General features: G+C 39.2%; 1 protein-coding gene across 1 annotated transcript in view; it reads right to left on the bottom strand.

Annotated features, from left to right (window-relative positions):
- The window catches only part of KIAA1328 (KIAA1328 ortholog), a gene marked incomplete at its 5' end in the record, with an annotated part of 35185 nt that overhangs the window by 3343 nt on the left and 4700 nt on the right, over positions 1–27142 (bottom strand). Inside the window, 2 exons of the mRNA XM_009705988.1 lie at positions 5903–6087; positions 24490–24582. Coding sequence (XP_009704290.1) covers positions 5903–6087; positions 24490–24582 — 278 coding nt within the window. The remainder of the gene's footprint in view (positions 1–5902; positions 6088–24489; positions 24583–27142) is intronic.

Genomic DNA, 27142 nt, shown 5'->3' with positions numbered 1-27142 from the left:
ACTTGCTGTGCAGCAGGACACCCAGTTCTTTTCCAACAAAACTGCTTTTTAGGTTGTCCTGTTGGTCCTGCTACATGAGATAGGTCCAACCCAGCTAAAGGAACTGGCATTTCCCTTTGTGGAAACTAAACAGGTTCCTGTCAAATCATTTTCCCAACCTGTTAAGGTCCCTTGAATACTGGGCCCTTCCCTCCAGCATACTGACCGCTTCCCCAGTTGGTGGTGTCTGCAAACTTGCTGTCCTTGTTAACGTTAAGGAGTTAACCATAAGCAAGTGGCTGTCAGCTGGGCTGATGACAAGCCTTTGAGGCTAGTGGTCCAGCCAGTTTTCCACCCATCTTCCACTTTTCACCCACCTATCTGAGAACTGGGTTTTATAGATAGGATTTAGTTAGACAACTTGCATACAGGTAGTCAGAGGTAAGTGGAATAGGCAAAGTAAGAGATCTGCTACACAGAAGCCTGTAGGTTTGGGCTTCTTTAATCTAGCCTAATTAGTTCTGTCCAACCAACATCACTTAACTAACCAATAAGTATAGGGAAAACACAGCAAAAATTAAAGTCAAATCAGTGTTTAGCTCTTTAAGTAACTCTGTCTTGCCTAAATATTTCTCAGCTCTGTGAACAGCAACATTATCTACCATCCATGCTGAAACACAAAGCAACACAGCAAGGTTGTAATTCCAGCTTCAGTGCAAAATTTAGATGTCCAAGGGATTAAGATTATTTAAAATACTGCATTGATTTAAGATGTATACAAATACATACAATATAGTAAAATTATGTATTTTAAGGTGGCTCACAAAAAAAAAGCGTTCTTATTGCCCTGCTATAATGCATTGTTCTTCAGTATCATGCAGTGAAAAAACCCTGCCTAACAAAGAGTTAATTATCAGTGAAGGAACTCTTAGAAATATCACGGGGATATATGTTGATTGTGTGTCCCTAGTAACTTGATAGTGTGCCAATCCATGATGAGAAGAGTGGGTATGCATATAAAGACTGGAAGCCTCTTGCTTAGAGTTTTGGTTTTATGATCGAATAAGAGATATTTAGAAATCATTTCACGTGGCAGTGGAATGAGGCAGCTGGATTTTAAGAAACTAATAATTTTATTACCAAAGTAATAAAAACCCAGTGAGCATGGGAGAACATATTCAGTTCCTAACACAAGAAAAGGCTGGCACACTGTCAACATACTACATTCATAGCAAAGTAGATGTGTATCTCTGAAAAAGAAAATATATGGACTCAGAAGTGGCCAATACAGCCTCAAGGGGACTGTTCAAAGACCCAAGCTTGAAAATATTACCAGGACTAGAAATGGAAAACAAGAAAAGGAACTGAGTAAGAATATACTGAGGCTGTTAGGCTGCACAGACATAAAACAGAGACAGCAAGAAATCTGGAATAAATGTGTATCTAAACAAAAATGTTTAAAAATACACCTTGAAAAAGGCATGCAAGTTGATTGAGGGAAAAGAAACATCAAAGAGCATGCAGGTTTATGAATATAGAAAGAAGATTAAATCAATAATGATCTAAAATGGCCGAGCTACTAATAATTTTAAAATATACTATGAGAAAAAATAAAGAAAATGAATGTTGGTAAATAGGAGATAATGGAGAACATGTTGATGTATCATATCTGCCTACATAAAGCTGATGAAAAGAAATTATCAGGGCAAAAAAAAAGGTACAAATTCTTTAGTCTGAAGGATACATATTTCAGGGCTAAGGGGAATTAGTTTAATGAATTTATGAAGTGACTTGTAATTATTTATGAAAAGTCATACAGAATCGAGGTGATACAAATGACAGCAAATTAATTAGATTTGCAGGTGTTGGAAGACAGTATGAGGCTGGAGACCTTGCAGATGATCTAGAGAAGCAAGAAACACAGAAAAAGAATAGACACATTCACCCTTGAATTATGGTGTGATAATCTAAAACCTGACACAAACGGAGAGAACCTGGTGTAGCAAAGAATAGCAAAAGACAAACTATATGTAAGCTTGCAAGGCAAGCTACCCCCAAAGCAATTATAAATATCTTCTAAATAGTAATATTAAGAATACTATCTTTGATTTGGTTAACTCGGTATAAGAATGATTTAAAGCAGATTAGAGACTCATTTGAGAAAATTCAAATAGCTGTGTATTTCTGCTTGAGAAACAGACAACTAAAACATGAAGAAAGTGGGGAAATACAGCAGTCTACATTTTGAAAGTGTAAACACTAAGAATGAAGAAATATGGTTGAGGCTAGTTCATGCAGTAACAGGATGAAAGTAAGAAAAGGGAAATCTATGTTGATAATCATGAAAGAAATCTTTATGAATTGAATAATACGAATATTCATAATACTTAACATTTATATAGTACTTCACATGTTCAAAGTGCTTCACTAATATTAATTAATTGCTCTATTAGATTGTAGGGAAGAGTCTTCCCTCAAGGGAAGAAGTTCCAGGTCCTGAATCCCTAAGAAGCTACACATTAGAAAACCTACCGAAAAACAAACACTATACAGAAAAATCAGCCCCTGGAAAAGTACAGATTCTATGAGCTAAAATAATTTTCCTTCTCTGGCTTTTTCGTTTACATGTAGAAAGGAAAGCTATGCATGCTACACAATATCATGCAGATGCTATGATCCCCAAAGAGACACAAAGGGAAAAATAGTTCTTTCTTTGTGTCAATGCAGAGATATTTCAGAAAGGGTGTGAAGAGGAAGAGCTTAACCAGAAATGTAGTGAAGTACCCAAAACTGCAGAATGCAATGGATAGAATCTAGTTTAGTTCCCAGCCCAAAAGCAAAATTTTTCAGGGCAGAAAGGAAGAGAAACACACACTTCTGTACTCCAGTGCTTTTTAACTAGACAAGTTGTTAGATTTTAGTATAAACTGGCATAGCTGCTGGTGACACCAATAAAAACCATTTACTGCTGAAAAGATCTAAGACTTGAGGATTGCTTCGTCTGCTTAAAGTTTTGCTGGTAAAACTAAAAAAGTTTGGCTACAAGACACAAACATCTGCTAAAGCACAGGAATAAAAATTAAGGAGCAAACAGAAATAGGAGACAAAAAGCAACAGTGAGAGAATAAAAGCTGATTGCCTAAGCTGATCCAGTAAGCTTCTACCCTGAAAAGAGAGCAGAAGTGCCCCTTTCACTCCACGAGGTGATGGGACGAGGTTAACAATGCCCTTCTACCCATTACTAAACATCTGCAGGGAGAAAGGAAAAGTGGCTTTATTAGGAAATCACCCTTTCCAAGCTCACTGCACTCACAGTAAGCAGGCAGTCCTTTGGGCAGTAAAGCCTTCCACCATTCCAGCAAGGGAATGGTTTCCTGACTAACCATTTTATCTCCTCAAAAAAACCCAAACCAAAACAAAACAAAAAAAAAAATCTGAGGAGACAAAGGTAGTTGAACAAGATAACACTAAAATCTGGTACAACTGCTTATCTTGCTGTGGAGGGACACTATCATGAATTGCACCATCCCCCAGATACACCCACTGTTCCCAGTGGTACAGGCAGATTATATAGCGAGTCCAAAAGCCCACAACAGCACAGGCACTGCACTAAAGTGTGCTTGGAGAGAGTCCCCATCCTGAAGAACATACAATTTAAATAGACAAGACAGATCAAGGCATGAGAAAAATAAACTTCTGTAGCAATAGGTTAACATCTGACTGTCAAAAAGTTTTCAGTGGACATGTTTCTGTACACAATACCCAGCACTGCTGTTTTCTGACCCAAAGGTCACCTTAAGGTATGTGGCTAAATAATACCAAGTTTCATGCCTTAAGATGTCATCTTGGTGACTTTATTTCCCCTTCCCCCATCACATGGCTTAGCCTCAGAGCTCAGGTAAAAGCACTGCAGTGGAGGGATCACTTCTTATTGACACAACAGGTACTGAACATTGTCCAAGACAGAGCCCCAAGGCTTGCTGGCTCAGCACTCTGACTAGTAAGGCAAATACCATATTTTTATAAATTTCACTACAGGAAACAATGTTAGCATCCCTTGTTTTATTTTTGCAAGATGCTACGTAATTGCTTCCTAATAAAAAAAAAAAAAAACAAATTCTGAAGCAGAAATCCCAGGTCAGCAACAGATGGGAAAATCCAGCAGAAGCAAAGACAGAGACAGCAAAGTCCAGAGCTAACTAGAATTAAGAAACTTGACATTGTGCCCTGGTGATCCCCAAAGATGGAAAAAACGCTTTACAAGTATGTGTGTATGCTTGTTAAAGGAGTCCAAACATATAACAGAGGGAAGCCAATTAAAAAGGTACTAAATACAGAAGACTTCAACTTCAGTGATTAGTGCTAGGTAATTTGCCTTGTGATAAACAAGCCATTCAAATCAGTAATAGACCTGAGGTTGTTCCACAGCTTGAAAGCATTTCTCTGAACTTTATCTGGTATCACAGCACGTGCCAACGTTTATAAATTAAATTTTGCCATGCAGCTCTACATCTTCAAAGCTAGCAATCTCAGTGTTTGCAAAAGATACCCACCATCTTCAGATACTATGCTGACCACTATGATCACTAAATCAGCATAGATGCAGCTCAGTTGCTATGTGTAATAGCCAGGTGCAGCTTGTAACTTCTACAAAATGAAATGAATGAATGAAGAAGAAGCAAGGTTGGATTTTTTCCCCCCAAATCTATGGAAAATAAAGTAGTTTTTGGTGACTATCCCTATCCAAGGAATAAAACCCATCATCCAACTGTGAAAAATCTCAATTTCTTCACTATGGTATTGAGAAGAAGGGGGGAGAAGGAAAAGGAAAAGAGAAGAAAAAAAATAATGATAGCTGAAAAAAAACATAAAAGAAAACCATCAGTGAAAATTGCCCCTGAAACTTTGCAGAATTGTAACGGCTTTCTCTTGCTTAAATTGATTGGTGTAGCAATGTTATAAAATGACTATTAGGATTCATTGTGCACAACAGAAAGTGTGAAATGTCAGCAGACTATACAGCAAAAGTAATGGGTCCTGAACCCCTGTTAGTCAAAAATGATTTTGTTTCAAATTAGAAATTGATTTTTTTGGACACAAGCCCTTTACAGGCTTCCAACTTTTGTAGCTGTGCCTTGGAAGAGATTAACCTCAGCCACTGTTTGGGTCCAGGCTGATGATACCCTTTTGAAAGTTTCTTCACAGGGACTGCTTTTTAATGTTGGTATGGTCTTAACCAATAACACAAGTTATTTGTTCCTTTGAGGACTGCACCACATTTCTTCTCATTTTGCCATTTTCTTTATTTTTATGCTGACATATACAGCAAACTGGCTGACAAGTTAAAATAAAATAAAAAAAAAGCTAGCTCATAATTGAACCAAGGATTATGTTCAAGGCTCGGCAGTGAAACATTCAAGCTGCTTTTGTTTCCCACCCCTTCTCTTCCTAAGGCAGACTGCTTCTCTGCTCCTTAAATAGAGGTACTAAGCTAAGAGCAGGATAGATTCTAGCCATACAGACATCCCTGTGTGGCAAAATATCAGGTTGTGATGCTGGAGCCACTACTTGGGGAGGAAAAGAACACGAAGAAGATTACATTTCAAGAGCAAGCCCCACTGCACTTATTCTCTCTGGTTTCTGGGAAAGCAAAAAGAATTGTTGAAGTAGCTTTCTGAGATTAAAGGGCTATTTTTTCCCTTCCATCAGGAACACTAGCCAAGAAGATCACTTGTTATTTACAAGGTTTTCTATGCTTCTTATTATTTTAAACGTAGCTACCTTCTCTTGGGTTGTTTTAAGCAACTTGCAACCCTCTCCCTCTAATTATGAATTTTACTGATACGCTTTTGAACACATATATACAATTTCTAAATGCCATCGGCACACTCATGGCCCTTCAATACAGTATGCTTCCCCTTACCTTTCCTTGACTTGGTGCCTTCCCTTTTGGTTTGCATCAGAAGGGTTCGCCCATCTTCCACGTTTGCACCAAAACCAACCATTTTCTTCCCCAAACTGCTCCCACCACTGCTGCCTGGTGTTCTGGAGGTTTTTGTCACTGGAGGTGCCCTCAGCAAATAATCTTCATGTCTCAACACTGGTACACTGGGAGGAAAGAGAAAGATCACGTTATAACATGATGCATTCAGCCCTTTTAACACTACACCCAGACCTCTCTCCCACTCACTCTCCAGAAGTGTAACCATCATGCTGCTAGTTGAGCTCTTGTTGAATCCATTCACAATGTCTGAAAGCCGGATGCCTAAGGATTGAAGAGTTACCAATCTATTTTATCAGGAGTCTTTAGTATCAGCAGCTGGCAGCACTCTGATAATTATATTTGGAGTTTTGTGGCACTTGGCACATTACTTAAAGCATTAGATCCTGGATTTCCTGAGTGGTTAGGACAGGACAAGTGGGATGAAGATACAGAAAGTATTTTGTCCAGCACAGTGCAGCAAGGTTGGAAGCACGAGCAATTACGGAAACGCTCACTTTGCTAGGATAAATGGGAAACAGAGAAGATACGTGAAGAGAAAACTGGAGTCATGGACTGCAAAAGGGAAACAGATTACAGAATCATAGAATCATTTAGGTTGGAAAGGAGCTTTAAGACCATCAAATCCAACCATTAACCTAACACTGCCAAGTCCACGACTAACCCATGTCCCTAAGCACCACATCTACATGTCTTTCAAATACCTCCAGGGATGGTGATAAATTGACTCAAGAAGAAAAGGGATGAGGGGAGAGGAGACAAAAAGAGGCAGGATGAATGAACAGAGGTACTTGTAAGCAGGACAAAGAATGTATGAGCAAACTGGTGGGAAAGTATCTGGTGCAGCAAGTGCAGCAGTTTGAGCAGAGTAAGAAAAGAGAAAGGTAACCATTATGGCTCAAGAACTTCAGCACAAGATTGAACGTGCTGCACACATAGAGCCAGGAGGCAAATTTGGTGATGTAGAGCAAGCATGACTTCAGTCTCTGCAGACACAGGCAATCACGAAACGTTTTTGGAAGACAGAAGGCTATGGAAACCCACCTTTCTCTTAGTAAAGACAACCTGCTCCCTTCAAATTCTGATCTCAGGGAAACAACTACTGCTTTAAATGAGGATTCCTAACATGTATACATCATTAGCCCTATCCCTGTTACAAAAAGCAATTAAAAACACAAAAAAAATTCTTTGGACTATCCACATGAAGAAATACAATTCATCCCAAGATTATACTGCTCTACTTGCAGTCATGGGAGTGATATACAGCTTTCCTAAGTAAACAGATGATTAAAAAAATCTTTTTACTGTTTAAGCACCAGTTTTACATGGGCAACCTAAAGACTACCACTGAGTTTGTATTATTTGAGATACAGCTTTCTGGAGTTTGATTCACAAGAACCTTTTAACTAGAAGCTTACACTACTGAAGTTACTGTACATCTGAGGAAAAAGCAGATAGCTGATGTTCCCATCAGAAAATGATAGCTAAATTAAAAGTTTCAAATCAACGTGCTGTATAAGCCATTGTTTAATAGGGCCCACTGCGCCTGTTGGACAATTAGTATTACTCTTGTATTATTAATGCAGAACAGTATATAATGGCTTATGACCTGTAATAACTGGCTGAAGTGTTGGACAAAACTTCTCTGAATAACCTCCGTTTACTGTAGGGCTTCAAACTGGCCACTAATAATATTGCAAAGTGTTATTAAAACATATGGTGGACCAAATTAGTATCTTATTTGAATTATACGAAATTATTAACCTACTAATTCCTGCAACCCAGAGTACAGCAAGAGATCGATTTGGACCCTAATAACTGTTTAAAGAGGCTTAAAGCTGTAATACTTTACCAGATTTCTCTGATAATACAGGACTTGATATTCCATTTGCCTGTGCTTGCATGATTAGTAGCATTTAAAAACACTGAGGTTGTCATTATTTGGACGCTTTCTGAGCTTTTAAAGTACATTTAATTACAACCTACTGATCATCTTATGAAACACCTTTGGCTTGTAGATGAGGAGGTGACTACTTGACCAGTTCACTGCAATACCTTTTCCAGGATGCAGTTACACCTAGAATACCAAGTTCGGGTTTAAATAACACTATGACAGAGGCAACTCAAACAGAAACAGCTATCAAGAAGTTACAGAAGTTAATTTATGAGGAAATAATAAAAGCAAGTGTATTTGCATTTATAGCTCACTAAACAATTAATTAGAGTCTGGTTCTTTATTTCATAAGAGAAAGTTCATGCTAAAGTTTTGTTCAAGTAAAGATAGAGAGTCCAATCTGAAAATGACAAACACTTAATCTGAGAGGTATGCAGAACAAGGAGGGAAAGTGATAATGCAGAGATACAAAAATTCAGTAATTAACAAGGTACCAAAATTAAACAAAGAAAACATAAGGAAAAAAAAAAGAAAAATCTGTTTCAGAACATAGTTGCTCATTGACCCTTGGAATAATAAGCAAAATGAATGATGTGACTATTGCAACCTGGAAAGTTTAAAACTAACACACGGTCCAAAGGGATCAGTTATGTATAGCTAGAGAGATTAAGTGACAAAGCATGTCCTTCTCTATTTTCAAATCCAGCAATCCATCATATCACTGTAATGTAGCAGAGTTAGTAGGACTTCCTGTAGGGCACCATGATATCCCATGAATTTTCATGCTGTTCCCTGAAACTACACAATACAGAAGGTTGTCTAAATAAAGACCTTACTAATCTACCTAACCTACATACTAAGGCAGGAGTTATAGGGTAGCATCACCAGAAAAGAAGCAAGTCTTAGTACTGCCGCCTCCTTATGAATATCGAAGTACATCATCAACAAAGGGAAACATATCTTGAACGTTTTTTCCATTTTGTCTGAACCTCATATCGCGATATCCCTGCTGAGCATGAATGGCAAATTTTAAATGTCATTCAGGACCCATTGAATACTGCTAGTATTTGCATTCCTTAAAAAGTAGAAAAACATTAACCTTTTGTTTTATTGAATTAAAATGCCATGGAAATGCTGATGTAGTCTTCAGAGACTGAAATACTTTTACAAAGAAGAATAGCTGTCATTTATTAGACACAAAGAACAATTACTTGATAGGATGCTTTCTGACAAAAAGCAGATTGGTATTCTCATCATAGAAAAGGCATTGTAAAAAAACCCAGCACAGACCTCTGAGACTTGAATAATTTAAAGCTGCATTTGGTGCAATTTGAATTTTTCTTTAGGGAGGCAAAGTTAAATACCTTTAATTTGTTCTAATTATTTCAAATTTGCAAGTTAATTATGGCTGATCATTAAATAACAAAAAGGACTATCGTCTCCATAGAGTTTTACCTCCTACCCTCTGCATTACTTAAGCTAGATTTTAGTATGCATGAATTAACTTTCTAAATAATCACACGGTTTGACTAAATGGCTCAGTAAAATGAGCTCTGATCCTCAGAATAAGCATTAATGGACATTAGAAAGGCTATTGGGACCCATGTTAGTTACATTATAAGTATTTTTAATGGGGTCTTATTTACTAATCTTTATGTACTGTTCAAGTTAGGGCACCATATAGATACATTATTCTGCTTTAATAGAGGAAAGTCAGTTCTTCAAGATACTAAAACAAATGCCCATTTAGAGCCAACTAAATTCATTTTTAAATTAACGTAGGAAAACTCTGATAGAATTTAACTTGTTTTAGCTGCTCATCCTGATGAATCAATCCAACATAATGGTAGCCTTGGTTTGCAAATGGAGTTTTACAGATCTATTGAATCACTAAGCAACCCAAGCAGCGAAGACTCTTGCCACAGAGTAGAGTTTACTTTTCGCATGTATACACTCACGAGGTTTCATCTCTTCCCCGCTCCATACCAAGAGCTCATCTGACAGGTTCCCAGTCATCAATCCCAAATTTGGATGCTCACTTTTCACTGAACTCGAATCCTTCCATGCATTTTTCAGTGCAGACCAGTGGTAGTCAGAGAACATGACTACATTACAACTAGTAGAAACCCAAAACGTGAGGCAATTCATGCCTCCGGTATACATGTTCAACAGATGGCTGCTGTAATGGTACCCTACTGCACCCTGTTGAGGCAAGGGCTTGCAAGTTGAACCATTATCAAAGTAACAGATTGCCGTGGTAGGTTAGCTCCAAAAGTAAATATGTTGGAATGTTATTTTCCTGTTCTGCAATTTCTGTTTTAAAAATAAAATAATTAACAGTTCATGTGTGCAATCTGCTGCAATTATTCCAGGCCAAGAATGCATAACACTTAATGATGCAAGTGACTGGTTGTAAGTAGACAACCCAAGCAATACGTTTTTGTAGCTGAAACCTGTATTGCCATTTCAGATGCAGTTTGACAAACAGGCTGAAAATTGCTTCCCCCCCAGCCAAAGTGGCTGGGGGAGTTTTCAGTCAGATCAGCTTACAGAGTCAGCTCAGTATAAAGCAGCAGTATCACAAGTGCTGAGACAAAGAAGGAGGTATCAATATATCATAGGATCTTCTTTTCAGCATAGTTCCAAATTTAGATCAGTTTACATCAAGTTATGAAACCACACTTCTGAAAACCACCAGTTCCAAAGTGGGACTGTTTGGGAAGTTGGTTGTCTGAATGGCAAATAAAAAAATATTCACGGGGAGAAAAGAAGGACTGTTGGCTTTGGATAAGTGGACCTAAGAAGCAACAATAGTGATCTCCTGAACAGCCACAACTTTTTCAGTCCTCTCAAGTGTACTGTGTTACTCTTTGTAAGCCCCTATGTCCAGAAATACCAAGTGCCTCAGATTTTACAGGTGTTTTTTTCCAACATTGTGTCACGTAGGCAGTGTGATTACCCTAATCCAGCAAAGAAGATAAGAAACTGACCCAGTAAAGAAGCTGAGCCCCTGGACAGAAAGCAGGACAGCAGAGGTGGAAAAGAATTGGAACCGACTTCCAAACATTCCACTCACTGAGAAAATGAGACATCTGAAATTAATGCATACACCACACCACATGTGTCTACTTAGAATTAATCATGAGGAAAACCCTGATAATAGCAGAGCTTACAGCCCTCCTTAGCACATCTCCACCTGCAACTTGGAGTCCTCTTCTGAGGGGACACAGAGGGGACACTCCAGCAGAGCTGGGGAGAAACATGTCAAGATGTACAAGCCAGCAGAGTCGCACACGGGAAAAAGGAGAGAGATCAGTCCACTCACTGCTGCTTTGTGTAGGGTGTGCAAATCTACAGGATGGCTAAATAGAGCTGGCAGGGAGGTAAGAGCATTGCAGACAAGGAGGAGAAGCACAACATGAACTTCAGGGCAATCTCTCATTTCAAACTGCCATCACCCTTCCGTTCCTCTCCACAAAACTAATCTGCTCATGTCAGCAGACCTTAAAAACACACTTAAAAAATCTAAAGTCTATCACATTGAAACAGAGGGCTTGAAAAAAAATCTAAGATTAACATTTTTTCCCTCCTTTAAAAAGCAGGAAAAATATCCTATTCTAATATGGACCTTGAAGTCCATATTCAAGCCCAGAGTGAGATTTCATGGCTCAATTATGAAACCTCGCATTTTGAGGCTTATATTGGATGCATCAGCATGTTAATGACACTGCTGGGATCCAGTGCATGTTAATAAGAACAATAAGCTGCTTTCCTTTCTAGAGACTATGTTCATTTACAGCTTTGAGATCACAGAACCTTTGAGTGGTTTGGGTTGGGAGGGATCTCTAAAGGTCGTCTGGTTGAACCGCCCAGCAAGGAGCAGGGCCATCTTCAACCGGCTCAGGTTGCTCAGAGCGCCGTCGCACCTGAGCTTGAGTATTGCCAGGGATGGGGCATCTGGCACCTCTCTAGGCAGCCTGTTCCTGTGTTTCGACACCCTCATGGTAGGAAAGGTCTTGCCTGTATCTAGTCTGAATCTCCCCTCTTTCAGTTTAAAACCATTGCCCCTTGTCCTATCACTACAGGCTCTTGTAAAAAGTTTCTCCCCATCTTTCTTGTAGGCCCCTTTAGGTACTGGAAATCTGCTATAAGGTCTCCCCATCCAGCCCTCGGATCATCTTTGTGGCCTCTTCTGGACCTGCTCCAGCAGGCCCATGATCTTTGGGACTAAGTCCATCTGCGTTCTCACATATTTTTCTAGGCAAAAGGCAGGAGGATAGGGACAACTATGGGAACATCTCAGCAGCCAGCAAGAGTTCTGGAACTGAAACATAAGTATTATCAAATCTGCGTGTAATGAAAGGGTTTTTCATCACAGAAAACAGACAGTGATTGCTTACCATCTACACTTTATTATGCACATTGTGTTATTATGCACACAATATATTGCTGGGGAGTGATGCAGACCTCTCATCCCTTACAGTCCTCTACAGGCTCAGCACCCTCAAATCCAGTAATGCCTGTGGCTGTATCAGGTTTCTCTGTTGGGTTTCTTCTCTGTTGAACTGCCTCTCTTGGACCTACTGCATTTGGTTTACTTTTCTCTCATCTTGCAGGAGTTATACCGGCCACTATGCTAAAAACTTTCCCATATATCAAGCTGTACCAGGCTACGATAATCCAGACCACTCTTTCAGAGACCAGTTCCTTCCCCATGCCTTCAGTGACTGGTGCTCAGATATTTAATTCCACCAGCACGAATTGAGGCCACATATGCTCTTAATTAGCAGTGACCTATTAGATCATACCAGCCATAGGTGAAACCCTGGCCTTATTGAATCAATCAGAATAGTGCCTTTATCTTGAATGAAGTGAGGACTTCACTTAATATACACAGTTAGAGGTCCATTTATAGCAAGTACTAAGCTAAATTCCACCTAAAATTATATTCATGCCTTCCCTTTGAAGCCCTGTCCTCGTTCTCCTGCAAGTTAGCTATATTTCAACTCCCTACCAGCACCTTTCCCACATATCTTAGTTTTCCTGATAAACAGCAAAATGAGCTCTGATTACTTTTCTCTCTTCTTTTCTGAATCCAAAGAAAATTCCAACATAAAGGTTTTCAGACAGTCATAGAGAAATGGCCACAGAAAAGAGACTGGCAAAGCTTTAGCAGGACAAAATGCTGTGATTGTGTGTTTGGCCTTTCTTATAGAGCAGAGCAGCTGTCGTTCCAGCAAGCAGTGCTGTCAGCCTTCACAAAAGAAAGTCATGTAAATGTCAAGTCATAGGTATAAAAACAATCCTTCAAAACAGCGTCTGTATATCTGAAAAGCCTGCCTAGCTGTCACCAGTGAAAGTACCACAAGCAAATGCCTGTTTAGGACAAACAAAGTTTTTGAACTAAATCCAAACTTCTCCAGTAGATCAAGCCACATCACACTCTCCTTCAGAAGGAGAATCACATGCTCTTCAGCAAAGTGAATGCCTGTCTTAGTGCCTTATCCAGCATCACTATTGTTTGGCTGAGAGCCAGGCCCATTCACAAGGTGACCATTGAAATGCCATAGGCAAGCTATCTCCTGAACAGACATCTCCCAAATTAGATTGCAATTTGGTTGTGATAAAGGCATAGAAGAACAATGCATCATCCCTTCTCAACTTGGCTCACCCAGGACAAAAGACTTTACCGTACCTGGGCTGCACTGCAAACCAGGCTGTGGCTGAGCTGTTGCTGCAGAAATCGGTCTGACTGTGCAGGTAACCACCTGCTTGGTGCAACAGTCCTTATGTTTTCCTTTGCTAAGATTGCCAGTGCATAAGCACTATCTCCTCCACACAAGTTTCCAGACGAGTTGATGGGTGTTGATAAACAGGAGCTTTCAGTAAATGAGCAGCAATTGCAAAAGTGCTTTTTCTGACCATGGATCACATCATGGAGCAATCATTTGCTAAGGATAAGTGACAATTTAGCAGAGGAGGGACATAGTAAGAGTTGGAAAGCAGGTACTCACAGCGTTTCCAGTATGCCCTACTAACAAAGACATTTTGAAGAGATGCCCAATTAGAGCAACAGATATTCAAGGTAGCACTCATGTGCAGGTATATGAAGAGTTACATATGCACAGAAAATAAGATTTTTGGAGGACCCTGTAGTGCCTATATGCGGACAGAAGAGTTATAAAAGACGAAACATCTACACCTGCTTCTGTTCATTGACAAAGTTGCACTTGATAGATGCTAACTTTCAATACTCAGGACACTGGCATGATAAATTATCACCCCTGGTTTCTAAGTGAGGAAATGAAGAAATGCAAAGTTACAAACTTCTCACACTGATAGCAATGAAAATTAATAACCACTAACCTGGGCAAATTCATGTACTCCTAAGGATCCTGAGGTGACCCCTTCCAGGTCACTGACAGCTCTCCTGATATCAGGGAACATGGTGCAGGAAAGTCTTTCATAAATGCATCGAATTCCATAATAAACACAATCAGAGGTTTTATCTTTCCTGTTCTTCTGAGGCTGCTGTCCTTGAATCTGATTTCTCTAATGATTAGGAATCATTACCACTGGAACCAACACAGCAGCACCCTTACAGGACCCATCTTTTTCCATGAAAATTCTGTCCTCTTATTCCAATCATCAGTATCATATGATGATTGAATAAAGCATTTTAAACACAGATTACTATTGGTTTTTAGGGTTATACAAGTCTGTTAGCATCGAAGTCTTACAAATCTTGAGATTGGGGAATCTGGAGACTGTAATGCTTTCCTTACTCCAAAAAGCCATCAAAAGCTCAGTGTGTTGGCACAAGCTCAGTTCAGGTACAAGGCACAGCTCTAACACGATGCCAACGTGTCTCCTTGCACCTCACTAGCTCCCCAGCCAAATACAAACCTGATGTGTTTTTTGATGCTTGTTTTATAACGACCAAAAAAAATGACATGTTAGAATACAGCCAGGTCTGCAACTATAAATGTACATGGCATCCTAAATGCTCTCATACTAGGATCTTTTAAAATGGTGTCATACGCTAATCTCACTTCTGTTGGAAACACCCCTCCTGATGCATCCTTACATTTCATCGGCCTTTTTTCCACGATTAAATCACATCTGTGGGACATGGTCACTCTATGATTAAGGAGTATATTAATGATTTACTACTACACTAGTACTCATCTATATTACATTGCTTAGTAAAATGAAAACACTGAGATTGTTTATTGATCTGCCTTTAAAAAAATCTTATAGGCCAAAAAGAAGTAAATAGAGAAGTTAGACTTTGGACTTTACTCAGATTAGTGGATACCATGCCCAACAGATATAGATTTGACAAGGTAGCTCTTGGTGAAGATTTAAAATATCACTTCTGGCTACTTCAATTGCCTTGAGTCCACTGAAGTTACATATTTCATACACGTGAGTTTGATGGCTAGTGACTGAAAGATCAGGTATTTATTGCAAATGCAATACAGACTTAGACGCCTAACTGATGGCATACAACTCTAAAAACCATGGCTTCGCCCCCACAAAAAACAACAGACTAAAGGTTTCCTTTCAGTGCAGGGGTTTTATGTGAATGTGACAGCATCACTGAATATTGACTCAACCAGCACATTTACGGAACATACTGAACACATTTTTGTACTCTTATATTCAGTAAATAAAGAGACATAATAGAATTGAAACCACACAGAAATCATTGCCTCACTAAGAGGCACGTATCGGTGAGATACATATTGCCACAGTCTGATGTCTAGTATCAAGGGAAGGAACAAAGGGAAGAGAGATCCTGGCATGAGGCTGTGTGCAGTGAAGCTGTGGGCCCTGCCCAGGATCTGGGCTGCCAGTTCCCTGCCCCTAGAAACTGAATGCGAGAAATATACAATATACTTTTGTTAGTCCAGATACAAGTGATTCTTGACATCTTAGAGCTACCACTATCACTCTTAGGTCTCGGAAGTCTACCTTTGCACAAGTTTGTTACAACCTGTTTTGAAATGTCTGTCCAGAGTTGTTGCCACCAGTGCCACTCTGACAGTGTGATGCCGGTTTAGAAACTTGCATTATTGGCATTGTCGAACCACCTCAGCCCTACTGAGTCTACAGCCAGTATATAAATTTAGCCCATCTCTCAGAGACATGATTTTTTCAAAGAGGATGCAAGATGTAGATGGAGATTAAGGGAGCACAAAATTAAAAATAAAGAAAGGATTAACAATGCATCGATCAAACAGAAGGGCATGTAGTTACACAAAGGTGAAGTCTGGCACTATTGACAGAAGACCGAAGATACTTGCATATTGTTTTGTTTCAAACTCTTGCGTGTGCTAGAATCCATATGTAAACTTTCCTACACAGAAGAACCGATGATTTGTCACTGCAGTTGAGTTATAATACTTGTCTGCCTAGGTCACTGATGATACTCTTTTGAGTATGATTTAGATTTTAGTTGGATTTACCAGGCAGAGACAATCCTTGTGGTCAGTGAAAAGAGACGCATTAGTTTGAAACTCATCAAATTAGGACTGAGGGTGAGTAGGAAAAAAAGCACTCAAATTCTGAAAAAACTCTGGGGAAAAAAAAAGGGGTCTTGAAGAGATAAGACGTGAAACAAGAAAGACATAGTCAGAACAGACCGATGGAGGCAGAAGTCACCATGTCATGACTCAGTGGTTCCAAAAGCCAGAAAGAATTATGGAATGTGGTAGGAGCACATGGCTGAATGTTCATGCAACACTCGACAAAACGTTGAGTCCCCTGTAACTGAAGGAGTATAGAAGAGAAGGTGGCAGAGAAAATAAAATAAGAAACAGCTTTGTGACTTTCTGCAGAGCCCTACAGACTGATATTGTAGACAACCGGCATTTGAAGGAGAGTTTCAGAGAAGCAACAGTGACAAGATCTGAATAAGCAGCCAAGATACCCATTTGGAAAACTTACTTTGAAGGAGGGGAATGAATAGTGAGCAGCCAAAGAAGACTTTACAGTAGTCAAGGTGAAAGTTGAAGGATCAGGGCAAGGGGTGCTGTTTTAACTGTTAACACACTGAAGGCATGTTTTTGCTGCAAAGTAGAAGGAAGCTGCAATAGCTGTCAGCAGCCCAGATGCGTATGGAGACCTTCTGTGAGTAACCCCGAAGTTAAAAGTCTGAGTGACAGGGAGGATGCAGCGTTATCAAAATCAGAAGTGAAGAGAGATTCAGAAGAAAAAGTAAGGAGTTCTGGTTTGGCCAGATTAGGAATGATCTGAAGGCAAAACAACTGGGATTATGTGTCAGGGAGACAGATATGCAAGACTAGACGGAACAGAGCGAGGGTTTAAGTTACTGGCAGAGACATGATAGCCAAATCCGTGTAACTGGATGTTGTCATCCAGGGACATGGGTACAGAAATCTCCAGGCAAATCAAGGAGTGACTAAATCCCTTCCCTGCCACCTCACAGAGGTTCCTACCTAGTTCCAAAAGAAATTATCTAAAATAGTGCTGCAAAAACATGCATAAAAAACCCTGTGTCTCCATAAAATCTAAAGATCATACTGTTTCTAAAACTAGGGCAACTACTAAATGAAAGTTAACCCGAACAATAACTTTAGCTAAACTTCAGGTCACATGCATTTAATATAATGAGATGAAGAATATGAAAAGGCCATTCATAATGGAATTCATCGAGTTAGGAATGCCATGCTTAGCTGCCTTATAACATATAATTAATGATCCTATAAAAATCCAGCAGTACGAACTCTCCTGGCTGCCCGCAGAACTGTTCTTTATGCTGGGTAGGGCAAGCAAGCATCTGCTTCCACAAATACTGCCCTTTGAGAAGCTGAAAAGCTTTTTTCCCCCTGCTCCATCAGGGACCACACTGCCATTTCCATGACATGCTGAGCTTTGAACCGTTACCCAAGTCAGACTATAGCACTTGGTAACCCAGTACACATCTGTCATGATAGACTGGTTTTTGGTGAAATGTTAAAGAAAAAGTCATTAACTCTTTTTCCATTGCTTCTAATACCCCACCTTCCTCTAGATTATTTATAATCCCCAGTAAAGCCACCCTCTGTTTATAGTCTTTCAACACAACAGAGAAATATATACTGTCTGGAGAGCTATCTTGCCTTATACCACTCCCAACCATTTGGTACAACAAAAGACATTCTTTCTCCATCAAAAGGCCTGATCCCTCCTGAAGCCTTGATGCTCAGATTCAAGGTTAAAGGATTAAGGCCTGAAGCATTGAGTACCACAGCAAAGGAAACCAAATATCAAAAGAAACACAAAAATCAATCCTCTTCACCGCAGGGGCAGTGTGAAGAACAAATCAGCTGGGCTGAATCTAAAATTTTCTCTGCATGGCTCTCAAAAATTAGCACTGTTATAAACGCAATGGATAGCTCTGCAAAGCCTCAGCACCCATGCAAAGCCACAGAGTTCAACTCAACACACCAGTTTTATGTCAGTATAATTCAGTGGCAAATACACAAAGTCCACTTCAGAGAAAGCGAGAGCTGAAGAGGGAGCAAAAGCATGCGTGTCGTTACCTTTATATGTAGTCTGTATATCTGCAAGTGGCAGAATTTAACATTTACTGGAGTTTGCCTTTTGCTTCAATTCTCTGTGTGCTGAAGTGCAGCCGAGGTCACAAGAGGGGTGGGGGAGTGGGTTTTAGCTTACTGCAGCTGCGATCACGGCCAGAACAGCAGGGTACAGAGGATTTCTTGCTTAACTTTGTAATACCAATAGCTTTTGTTCTTAGTCCTGCCCCATCAGTCCTGATATAAGCTTTTAAATGGCGTGAAAGTTGTGCGGGTGGGTTTAAAATCTCCTAATTTAAAACTACTTTCCAGAACGTTTTGTTTTATAAGAGTTTTCTTAACTTTTCCAACTCACAAATTTCTGGGACATATGAATATCTAGATTAAACATAATTTTCTCTTCATCCAAGATTACATATAAAAATAAAAAGTAACAAAATGATATGTCTGAAAAAGTAATCTACTCCAACTTATAAAAATAGAATTCAGGTTTTCAAAATTCAATTCAGGCAGTAAACTAACAGTGTCTACATTTTCCTGTAAAGGAGGCATCTGCAAATGACTTGCAAAAATGTCTCTCACTGTCTGCAAGCCTTGGCAAGGAACAAACTCCTTCAGGAGATGTATGAATTTTAAATATTTCAACCCAAAGGAAAAAAAATCTCCTACCATTTTCAGTCCTGATATGTGATATTACAGAACTATACCCATGCAGAAGACTGGCAGGAAATGCAAGGTTTTTGAAAATACCAAAGCAGTCAAGTTTTAGCAAGCAATGGCTGTCCTATGCTTAGTAGCGTTTGTAACAACGGAGTTCCTGTCCTTTTTGAAGGCCTCACCTACAGGATGGCCCCATCTGCCCACAGAAACTACTTATGGTTTATTTCCTACTTACATCTTCTACATCTCAAGTCTATCAGTAGGCTTTCTGCTCAAGGTTACTTTGGACTGTAATGGAAATAATGTAATACTGCTGTGTGCAGCATACGTGATCACGAGAACAGAATCAGCATAATTCAGGTAAATGTAAGACAGGCAGCTTCAAAACCCTGTCACAGTTGAAAGTAAACCCGAAAATGAGACTAGTGAAGCAACCAGGTCAGTGGAAATGAACTCCTCGCTCCCTAGTCTGATGAGGATCACTGCCTACCATAATAAATAAATAAATAAATATGTATCCATAAATATATGCCACACTCACCCATTCAGCAACAAGTTTTTAGTAGCCACATCAGAACAAAAGCTTTCACCCTGCATAAGAAAACCTATTACCTTCAGAGTCTGCACGTGGCACTAATGAAGCAAAAATGTCCATCAAACTCCAACTGTACTCTCCCCTTACGTCACAGCAGACTCCAGCAGCCATCTGTTGGAGGGATGCTGTGCCTATATATAGCCAGACAACGCCGTGAGAGAAAGAAAACTCGTATCCGCACCTAATTCAGCATTTGCACTATTGGCAGATCTGCAAGCACTTTTTTTACCAGCCAAACAAGTGTTTGCTCCACAAATACCCTATCTAAAAATGATACAAACTTCAATGTAAAATTATCCGGAACAAGAAAGTAACTTGGGTGTTAAAAGGAGCACTAACAAGTGGGTAAGCAGCTTCCAGATACACAGATTTTATGGGACATTTGCAAGCACAGTTTATTTCAGCCTGTGCCAGTCTGCCAAACGAGCAAATAGATGAAAAAAATTCCTAAGAAACCCTATGCAATACATTCCTAAAAGCTGGCCAAGTACTATCTAGACACACCTCAAGAGACCAAGGACAACTCATAGATGAACTGGGAGGTCTTGAACAACAAGCTGGTTGTGGCACTGGTGATGGTTTCTCCTCCAGAGGCTCAGGACAAGAGTGACAGAAGGTGATGCACGCTGGCATGAAAAAGAACTGACAAGAAAACTGCAAATAGGAAATAAAATGGGTGGTACCACTGCCACAGTTTTTTAAGTACCAGTTCCCTTCAAAAATGCGAGTAACGGGGCCAGCGCAAGTCTGGTCAGAGGTGGCAGAGCTGTATGGTTGCGCGCGATTTTTATTTCTATTTTTAAATTAGCTGGAGGGGGGGATTGTGTGAACATACCTGGATGTGCCTGGGACAGCAGGGGGAGCTGCGAGTCTGCGTTCCTCTGCACATTTATCTAATTGCATTGAATGTTTGGACAAAAACACAAAAGTATGCTTGCACATCACCATACAAAGATGCCTGCATGTCTAACAAGCCGCAAAACAAGTCGAGTTCATCACAAAGCATTAAACAAGGAACAAGACATAATTGTCACCTTCTCTCACAAGATAATAAAAATAGTTACACCATAAGCATAAAAATCTTTTAAAAGACCCCTGACAGCATTGCCTCCTGGAACTATCACCATAGCAATGAGCATTCAAATAGGGGGAAAGTACTGCTGAATTCTGTGCTTGATATTTTCAACTAATTAAAAATACAAACTGGAAAAAATACACACAGGTGATACAGAATGAAGCACACAAACATTAAAAGCCTTCAATGAAACTGAAGGTAGCAAATTCCACCTGCAGATCTTTAATACTCCGGGAAAGAAATCCTTTAACCAGGTAGCATAGACTGAAAGAGTGCCTAAAGATAACTGGAAACCCATCCAATAGCTGCTGTATCCAACAATTCCTATTTATAACATTTTGCACAAGTCTGTGTAGAGGTGCAGTGGCAGTATTGTGTGAAATCTGAGGAAAAGATGCATGCTAGAGAGAAGGTAGTAGGAAGCTGTACCAGCAGAGCCGTATAGGAAACCTAAGAATCGGAAAAGCGAGGTATCTTGTGTGTTAAGATTTAGGCACACAGCACAACCCTGGGGTGGAGTGCTTGCTAAGTAGCAAACTGTATCTTGTCTAGTTGTTGCTATTAAACAGGTCTTATTTCCATGACATTCAGATCCAAAGTTAAGATTAAATAAAAGAGAGAAGAGTGGATTGTTTCAAAATTCCTCTCCCAGATATAGACGACAGGAGCACACACAAAAGCAGGTGCCGGGTGTATTGATCCTCCTGAATACACATGGAGTGGGTACTTGAGCATGTACCAAGCATCTGTGTCTCGGAGATGGAAAGTGCTTTGTAAAAGGCTGTTTTATGCTAAACAAATGCATCAGGTTATGTTTTTATTCTGAATATTTTAAAGCATCTTGCACACTGGGGCAGGCTTGAAAAGAAATTATACAGACAACCAGACAACTTGCCATTAATTGTACAAGTTACTGTCTCCATAGCTGAAAATTGGCTGTGGGCTCACTTAGGAGCACTCCAAGCTGTTGAAAACCATCCTCAGTAAAACCTGCTCTGACTGCTGCACCTTAGAGAACTGCAGATCCTGCATCTGAAGACTCTTCAGGTCCCACGCACTGGCCCAACTGCAAGCAGGCAAAGGGAGAGAAATATTTCTTCCCAACAGCTCCTCAGCATACCCAGCAGGGAAGTGACAAATTCAACACTGCAGATTCCAAAGACCATCCAAAGATGGATAAGGCTTGCTGACTTTGATAATGAAAAAAATATAATGGCCCATTTAGAAGAGAAAACAAAATAGGTATCTATTAGAATATTTGGCTAGAGTCTGTAGTACTCCCCAAGATAAAAGTTTTCCTTTTCACAAGGAGACTATGACCAAAATCCGTTATCAGAAATCAAACCTCCGTACTGTATTTGCTCGTGGAATCTTTTTTTCTTTTTTCAAGGAGGGAAAAAATTAATTCCTACAGGAGGTGACAAGATGCCTTTTAAAGTACATATCTTATTTCTGACTACAATTACCTTTCAATAGCCTGGCACAGCTGCACGCTCCTATTTGCTTTTTGTTTTTCATTAAGGGCTCCTCTATTATTTGTACCCATCCTATAGCATTTATGCCTGGCACTGATGCACATTCCCTTGCCTACAATTCTTCCCACAGATAGTAGAGAATAAATTGCAATTAGATTTTCATAATTGCAGATAATTAACTCCAAATGAGCTGTTAATTATAAAAAAACCTATGTTTTTCAGTTCTTGATTATATTATTTATTTTCCTTCTAAACTCCAATATCTCACTTCAGCAAATTTAGTATTTTAAAGGACTTTCACCACTTCCTTTAAAATATCAGGACATTTTTAAGCTAAGTTTTGCTTATTTGAAGACTGAAATCAAGTTTCACACTGTGAGGTCTGCTAGAGGAACCCTCATGTATGAACTAGAATTCAGAGAGGGCTGGTTTTGCATTAAGGTTCTGATAGCATTTGCTGTAACGAGAACCATTTGGGAGGTCAATTAAAAAACAAGTAACAACAACAACAAAAAAAAAACCACAAAACAGAAAAAAATCAAAAAAGAGACTGTTAAAAAAAGGATATATTCCTACCAGCTCTTCCTCCTTTCTAAGCTCCAGCCACACACTTGCACACTCTCTCTTGATACTGAAGAAAACACCACTTACATATTCAAATGCATAAAAGAGACAAATGGACTTGTCTGCTGTAGCCTCTTTCAGCCTTACATTAGAGTAAATTATTTAGGGACCATTCATCTGGTAACCTTTGCGAAACTGAAGATGGCATACAGGAAGAAAAACTTCCAAGTGTTTTGCTGCCAAACTTTGGAAGCAGCTGGCATAGCGACTTGAGACTGCAGGAACACATATTAACTTTGAAAAATTACAGTAAATTAAACCAGGGGAATGAAGAGAGGGTGGGGTACCTTTTGAAATCTGGAACTCTCATTTCGTTAATGGCACAGGTTTTCCTCATTTTCCCTGCTAACCTATGTAGATTTTTGCAGATTTTTGGTAAACTGTTGTCAAGAAGTCCTACAGATGTTCTAGGTCACATTTTTCCTCCAAGGGGCTTAATGCTACTGCATCTTAAACATATCATGACTCTCTATCTCTTTTGTTAAAGTGATCACACTTTGATCACTTCAGTCTGTGTGAAAATGAACCAAAAAAGCATCAGAATACAATGAGGACATGCCAGTAACTCACAGCAGCCAAACACCTGGTTAAGCAGCGAAGTATTCCAAGGAAACTAACAACTCCTATTGTTCTGGAGAAAGAAGACTTATCCCTTTTCAGTGAAGAGGGGTCTCAAAAAAAAAAAAAAATCTGTATCACAATGTTAAAAATATAAGAAAAAAGAAAGTATTAGACCCTTAGTTTATAAATAAATTAACAGTTTTGCCAGTATTCTCACAGTGGAGAGAAAAGTTTATTATTTTAAAATCTTCTCTTGTCACTAAAGAAGAGGCCATTCAAAGGACAGCTGCTCATCATGTCAACCAAACAGGGGATATTTTGGTCAAAAGAACATCTATAGTTAAAGCATAGAACAAGAAACTGTTACTCTTTAGGAAAAGGAGAAAAATCCTGTCAAATCCACAGTTTTTATTTGTTGCTTTTCTAATAAACCTGAATCTTCTTCCAGTGTTAACAGGAAATGTGACAGGGTAGGACAGAAAGAAAACAGAATAATGCATTGATTGAAGTTTTATATAGCATGCAAAACTGAGATAAAGAGCTAAATACTGGTTTAACTCTACTTCCAGTTGTTTCAGTGGTAGTTTGCTCTAATTGCACTGAAGCAGAGATGGAACACAGCGTTGTTTAAAAAAGAAGTAACTGTCACCAATTGTAAAAGATCATTTCCATCTGGGAGTTAAAGGATAATGTCATTTTTACATCGGGTCCAAACCAAGACTAAAGAGATATTCTGATCTTAATTGAAAAAATAACAAGCAGTACCTAGAACAAAGAACAAAAGCTAAGATTTTGTGAAAACACCATTTTGCACTGGGCTAGGTTAGTGTTCTTAAGAGATGACATGCAAAATCTGAGACCTCTACAGGAAGTCAACCCCTAAACCTTGAGTAATAAACAGGTCAGCATAACTATTGAGTTGACTCATAAAACGCAGCAGCCAATAAATTTTGTCTTTCCTGCAGAAAAAAGCTCTTAATCTGAAACAAACACATGAACAAATACACTTGGCAGCCAAAAGCACACTGTCAAGAAGACATACCGACACCACGAAGTACTTAGAAATGAAGAGAGAAATTACCTTAGCCCCGTACTGTTGCTGTTCATCTGAGCAAGTTCTCCAAGTGATTCATCAATGGGCACATCTTCTGAACTAGGTATGTGGCCTCTAAACCTGAAACAGCAGAGTTAGCTGGTTTTGCAGCTGGTCAAATCATCACACCAGGAACTCGCCACAAAAAGGTGAGCTGTGTGTCTACAAACAGGGCACTTAATCACGTTAAATGCACAAGCTTTCATGACCGTTTTCACACTTTCAAATATACTTTTGTATTGGAAAGGCTGACTTATGTCCAATGCCTTTGCTTCTAAGGTTTACCATTGGGGAAAAGAGTAGAAAAATTTCATTTACTGATTGTCAAGGACCAGCTCCCTTAAGAAAATGGTCACAGTATCCAATAACAAACATCCCTGTTGGGCTCAGATTACAGCTCCAGCATTGCAGGAGCTCAAAGGCATCGTGTGTAAACTGCATAAAATGCAGAATTCGTTTGAGACGGTTCTGTCTCCTGAAACTATGGGTCCACAGATCATGCTTCATTTTTTATAGATTACCCCACTTTTTTATTTCTCTCCAATGAAGATAGAAAAGTCAACCATAAAAGTACTTCTCTGATTTTATTTGAATAAAATTCCTGTTTCCAGGACTTACCCATATTTGTCTATTTTGGTGTGGTTGGCATGAAGAGGAGTCACTGAACTGCCTCCTTCTCTGCACACACACCATTTTTGACAGCAGAGCAACTATTTCACATAGAGAGAAATTGCAGACTGAAAGTACAATGCTCACTTGAGGCTAAATAGGGAAATGTGGGAAATTAAAATGCAGTTACGATGCAGTGTGGCCAAAAAAAGGATCAATACATACTTTTGCTAAAAGAGCAAAGAGTTAATAGCCAATAATTACAAATGGTCAGACCTTTTACTTGTCGTTCAATGACAATACTTTCAGCAGTTCATAATGGACCTTAACCAGCACTCCACCCATGCAGAAGGACAGACAAAAATAAACACTATCTAGAAATGGATTTTTGTTGTATTGTTTTTTTTAAACTGTCATGATGTTAAGAGATGAACTAGGTTAGAGTCTCCTGACAACGAAGCAAAGGGTATTTGAGCTTAGCTAAACAAATTTTTATTGTAGTATATAAAATCGCCCTGTTCTCAAGTGCAAAAGTGAACTATATACCTAGAACTGAAACAGAACTGTGATGTCTAAGAAATTTACCTGCAAATGTCAAACATTTAATTCTAAAGAGTGAATATTTTTCAAGAGCAATGACACTATATTCTAGTTGCTTTTCTTAGAGAGAATATGGCAAATGTGCTTTCATCTGCACCTCTGAAAAGAGATTACAAAAATACTGAGTCTTCAGATTGATCACATATGGTTTTCTTTCATAGAATTCTTTTAGGTAACTAGAGCTCTGTAAACCATGAAGCTTTTTTCAGAAAAAAAATGGCTAAAAATAGGTACAATGGCATTATCAAGCACATCATTATAGGTATACTTTAAGGTCCATTTTTTTCAGTGCTTATGGTTCCTCAAATGCTGAAAAACACCCATTAGAAACAAAAACACCAAAAAACTCAGTCTGTATGTCCTTCACATTCTACTTGTTTTCCATTAGAGGAATGCATGCATAGAATTAAGGTATTTGATGATTAAGAATCCATCTGTTCCCACTTAATTCTCACCTGAAGTCATAATCCTTTGTTTGTGATCTGGGTTATTTTCAACACACACAATTGTGATTGCCTTTAAGATAGATATTTTTAAAGCCATCTAAACACATTATTTTCAATGTAAGCCACAATCCAAGACAACAAACAAAAGAACACCTAAATCACAGTATTCTCTTTTAGAGTTTGAAAAGTAACCAGGAGGCTGGGATTAAGAAGAGAAAGTGATATATTCCTCCATGGTGGTAATAATATGTGAATGTAGGAAGCGGGTCATGTAATGCAGACTCTCATGGGGTGCTGTCAGCAGTCACCGTATTAAAACAGTAAAAAAGGAAGCATCTTTGTGAAACTCTTTTATGGCTTCTTCTAAGACTGCTAGATTTTCCCCCATTGCTTTCACTTCCTAATGCTGAAATGTTAGTACACAACTCAGTTACACTGGCTAATTCAACTTGCTTTAACCTGCTCCCCTTCCACTGTTCCTCTCCACTCTAGTAACATAATATCAATAATCCAGTTTCCTCCCTCTTTCCCAGAGACCCTATCTACATTGTCAGGAAGGTGTTACCTCACTTTCTGCAACAAGCTCACGGCCCTTTCAAGCCACATCCCATATTTCTATGGTTTATTGCCTTTCACTTCTTCTAGTTTTAAGTGTATACTGTGCTTCAGTCTTGGCATTCTTCCTTCCACAAACATGACTGGAACGAAAATGTCCTTGCTACACAGAACTCTCTTCCTTTTCCATATATATATATAGAAAGAAAATACATATTCCACATATACATACATATTTATCTCCATCTTTTCTGTAAAACACACTTCTTCCAGTCCCTACCTAGGAAGGTGCAGTACTTCAAAAAGAAACTCCAAGGAAAGAAGGGGGAATGACACATCTACATCATCCATGCTCACAATGCTTTCTTGCCAAATGTCTGTATTGCTTCAAGTGCCTGCACCAAGATCAACCTCTCATTTTCTTCTACTGC

The sequence above is a fragment of the Cariama cristata genome, unplaced genomic scaffold, assembly GCF_000690535.1.
Source record: "Cariama cristata isolate BGI_N322 unplaced genomic scaffold, ASM69053v1 scaffold2998, whole genome shotgun sequence".
NCBI lineage: Eukaryota > Metazoa > Chordata > Aves > Cariamiformes > Cariamidae > Cariama > Cariama cristata.
The sequence above is the reverse complement of the archived record's forward strand: the minus strand, read 5'-3'. Positions and strand labels throughout refer to the sequence as shown.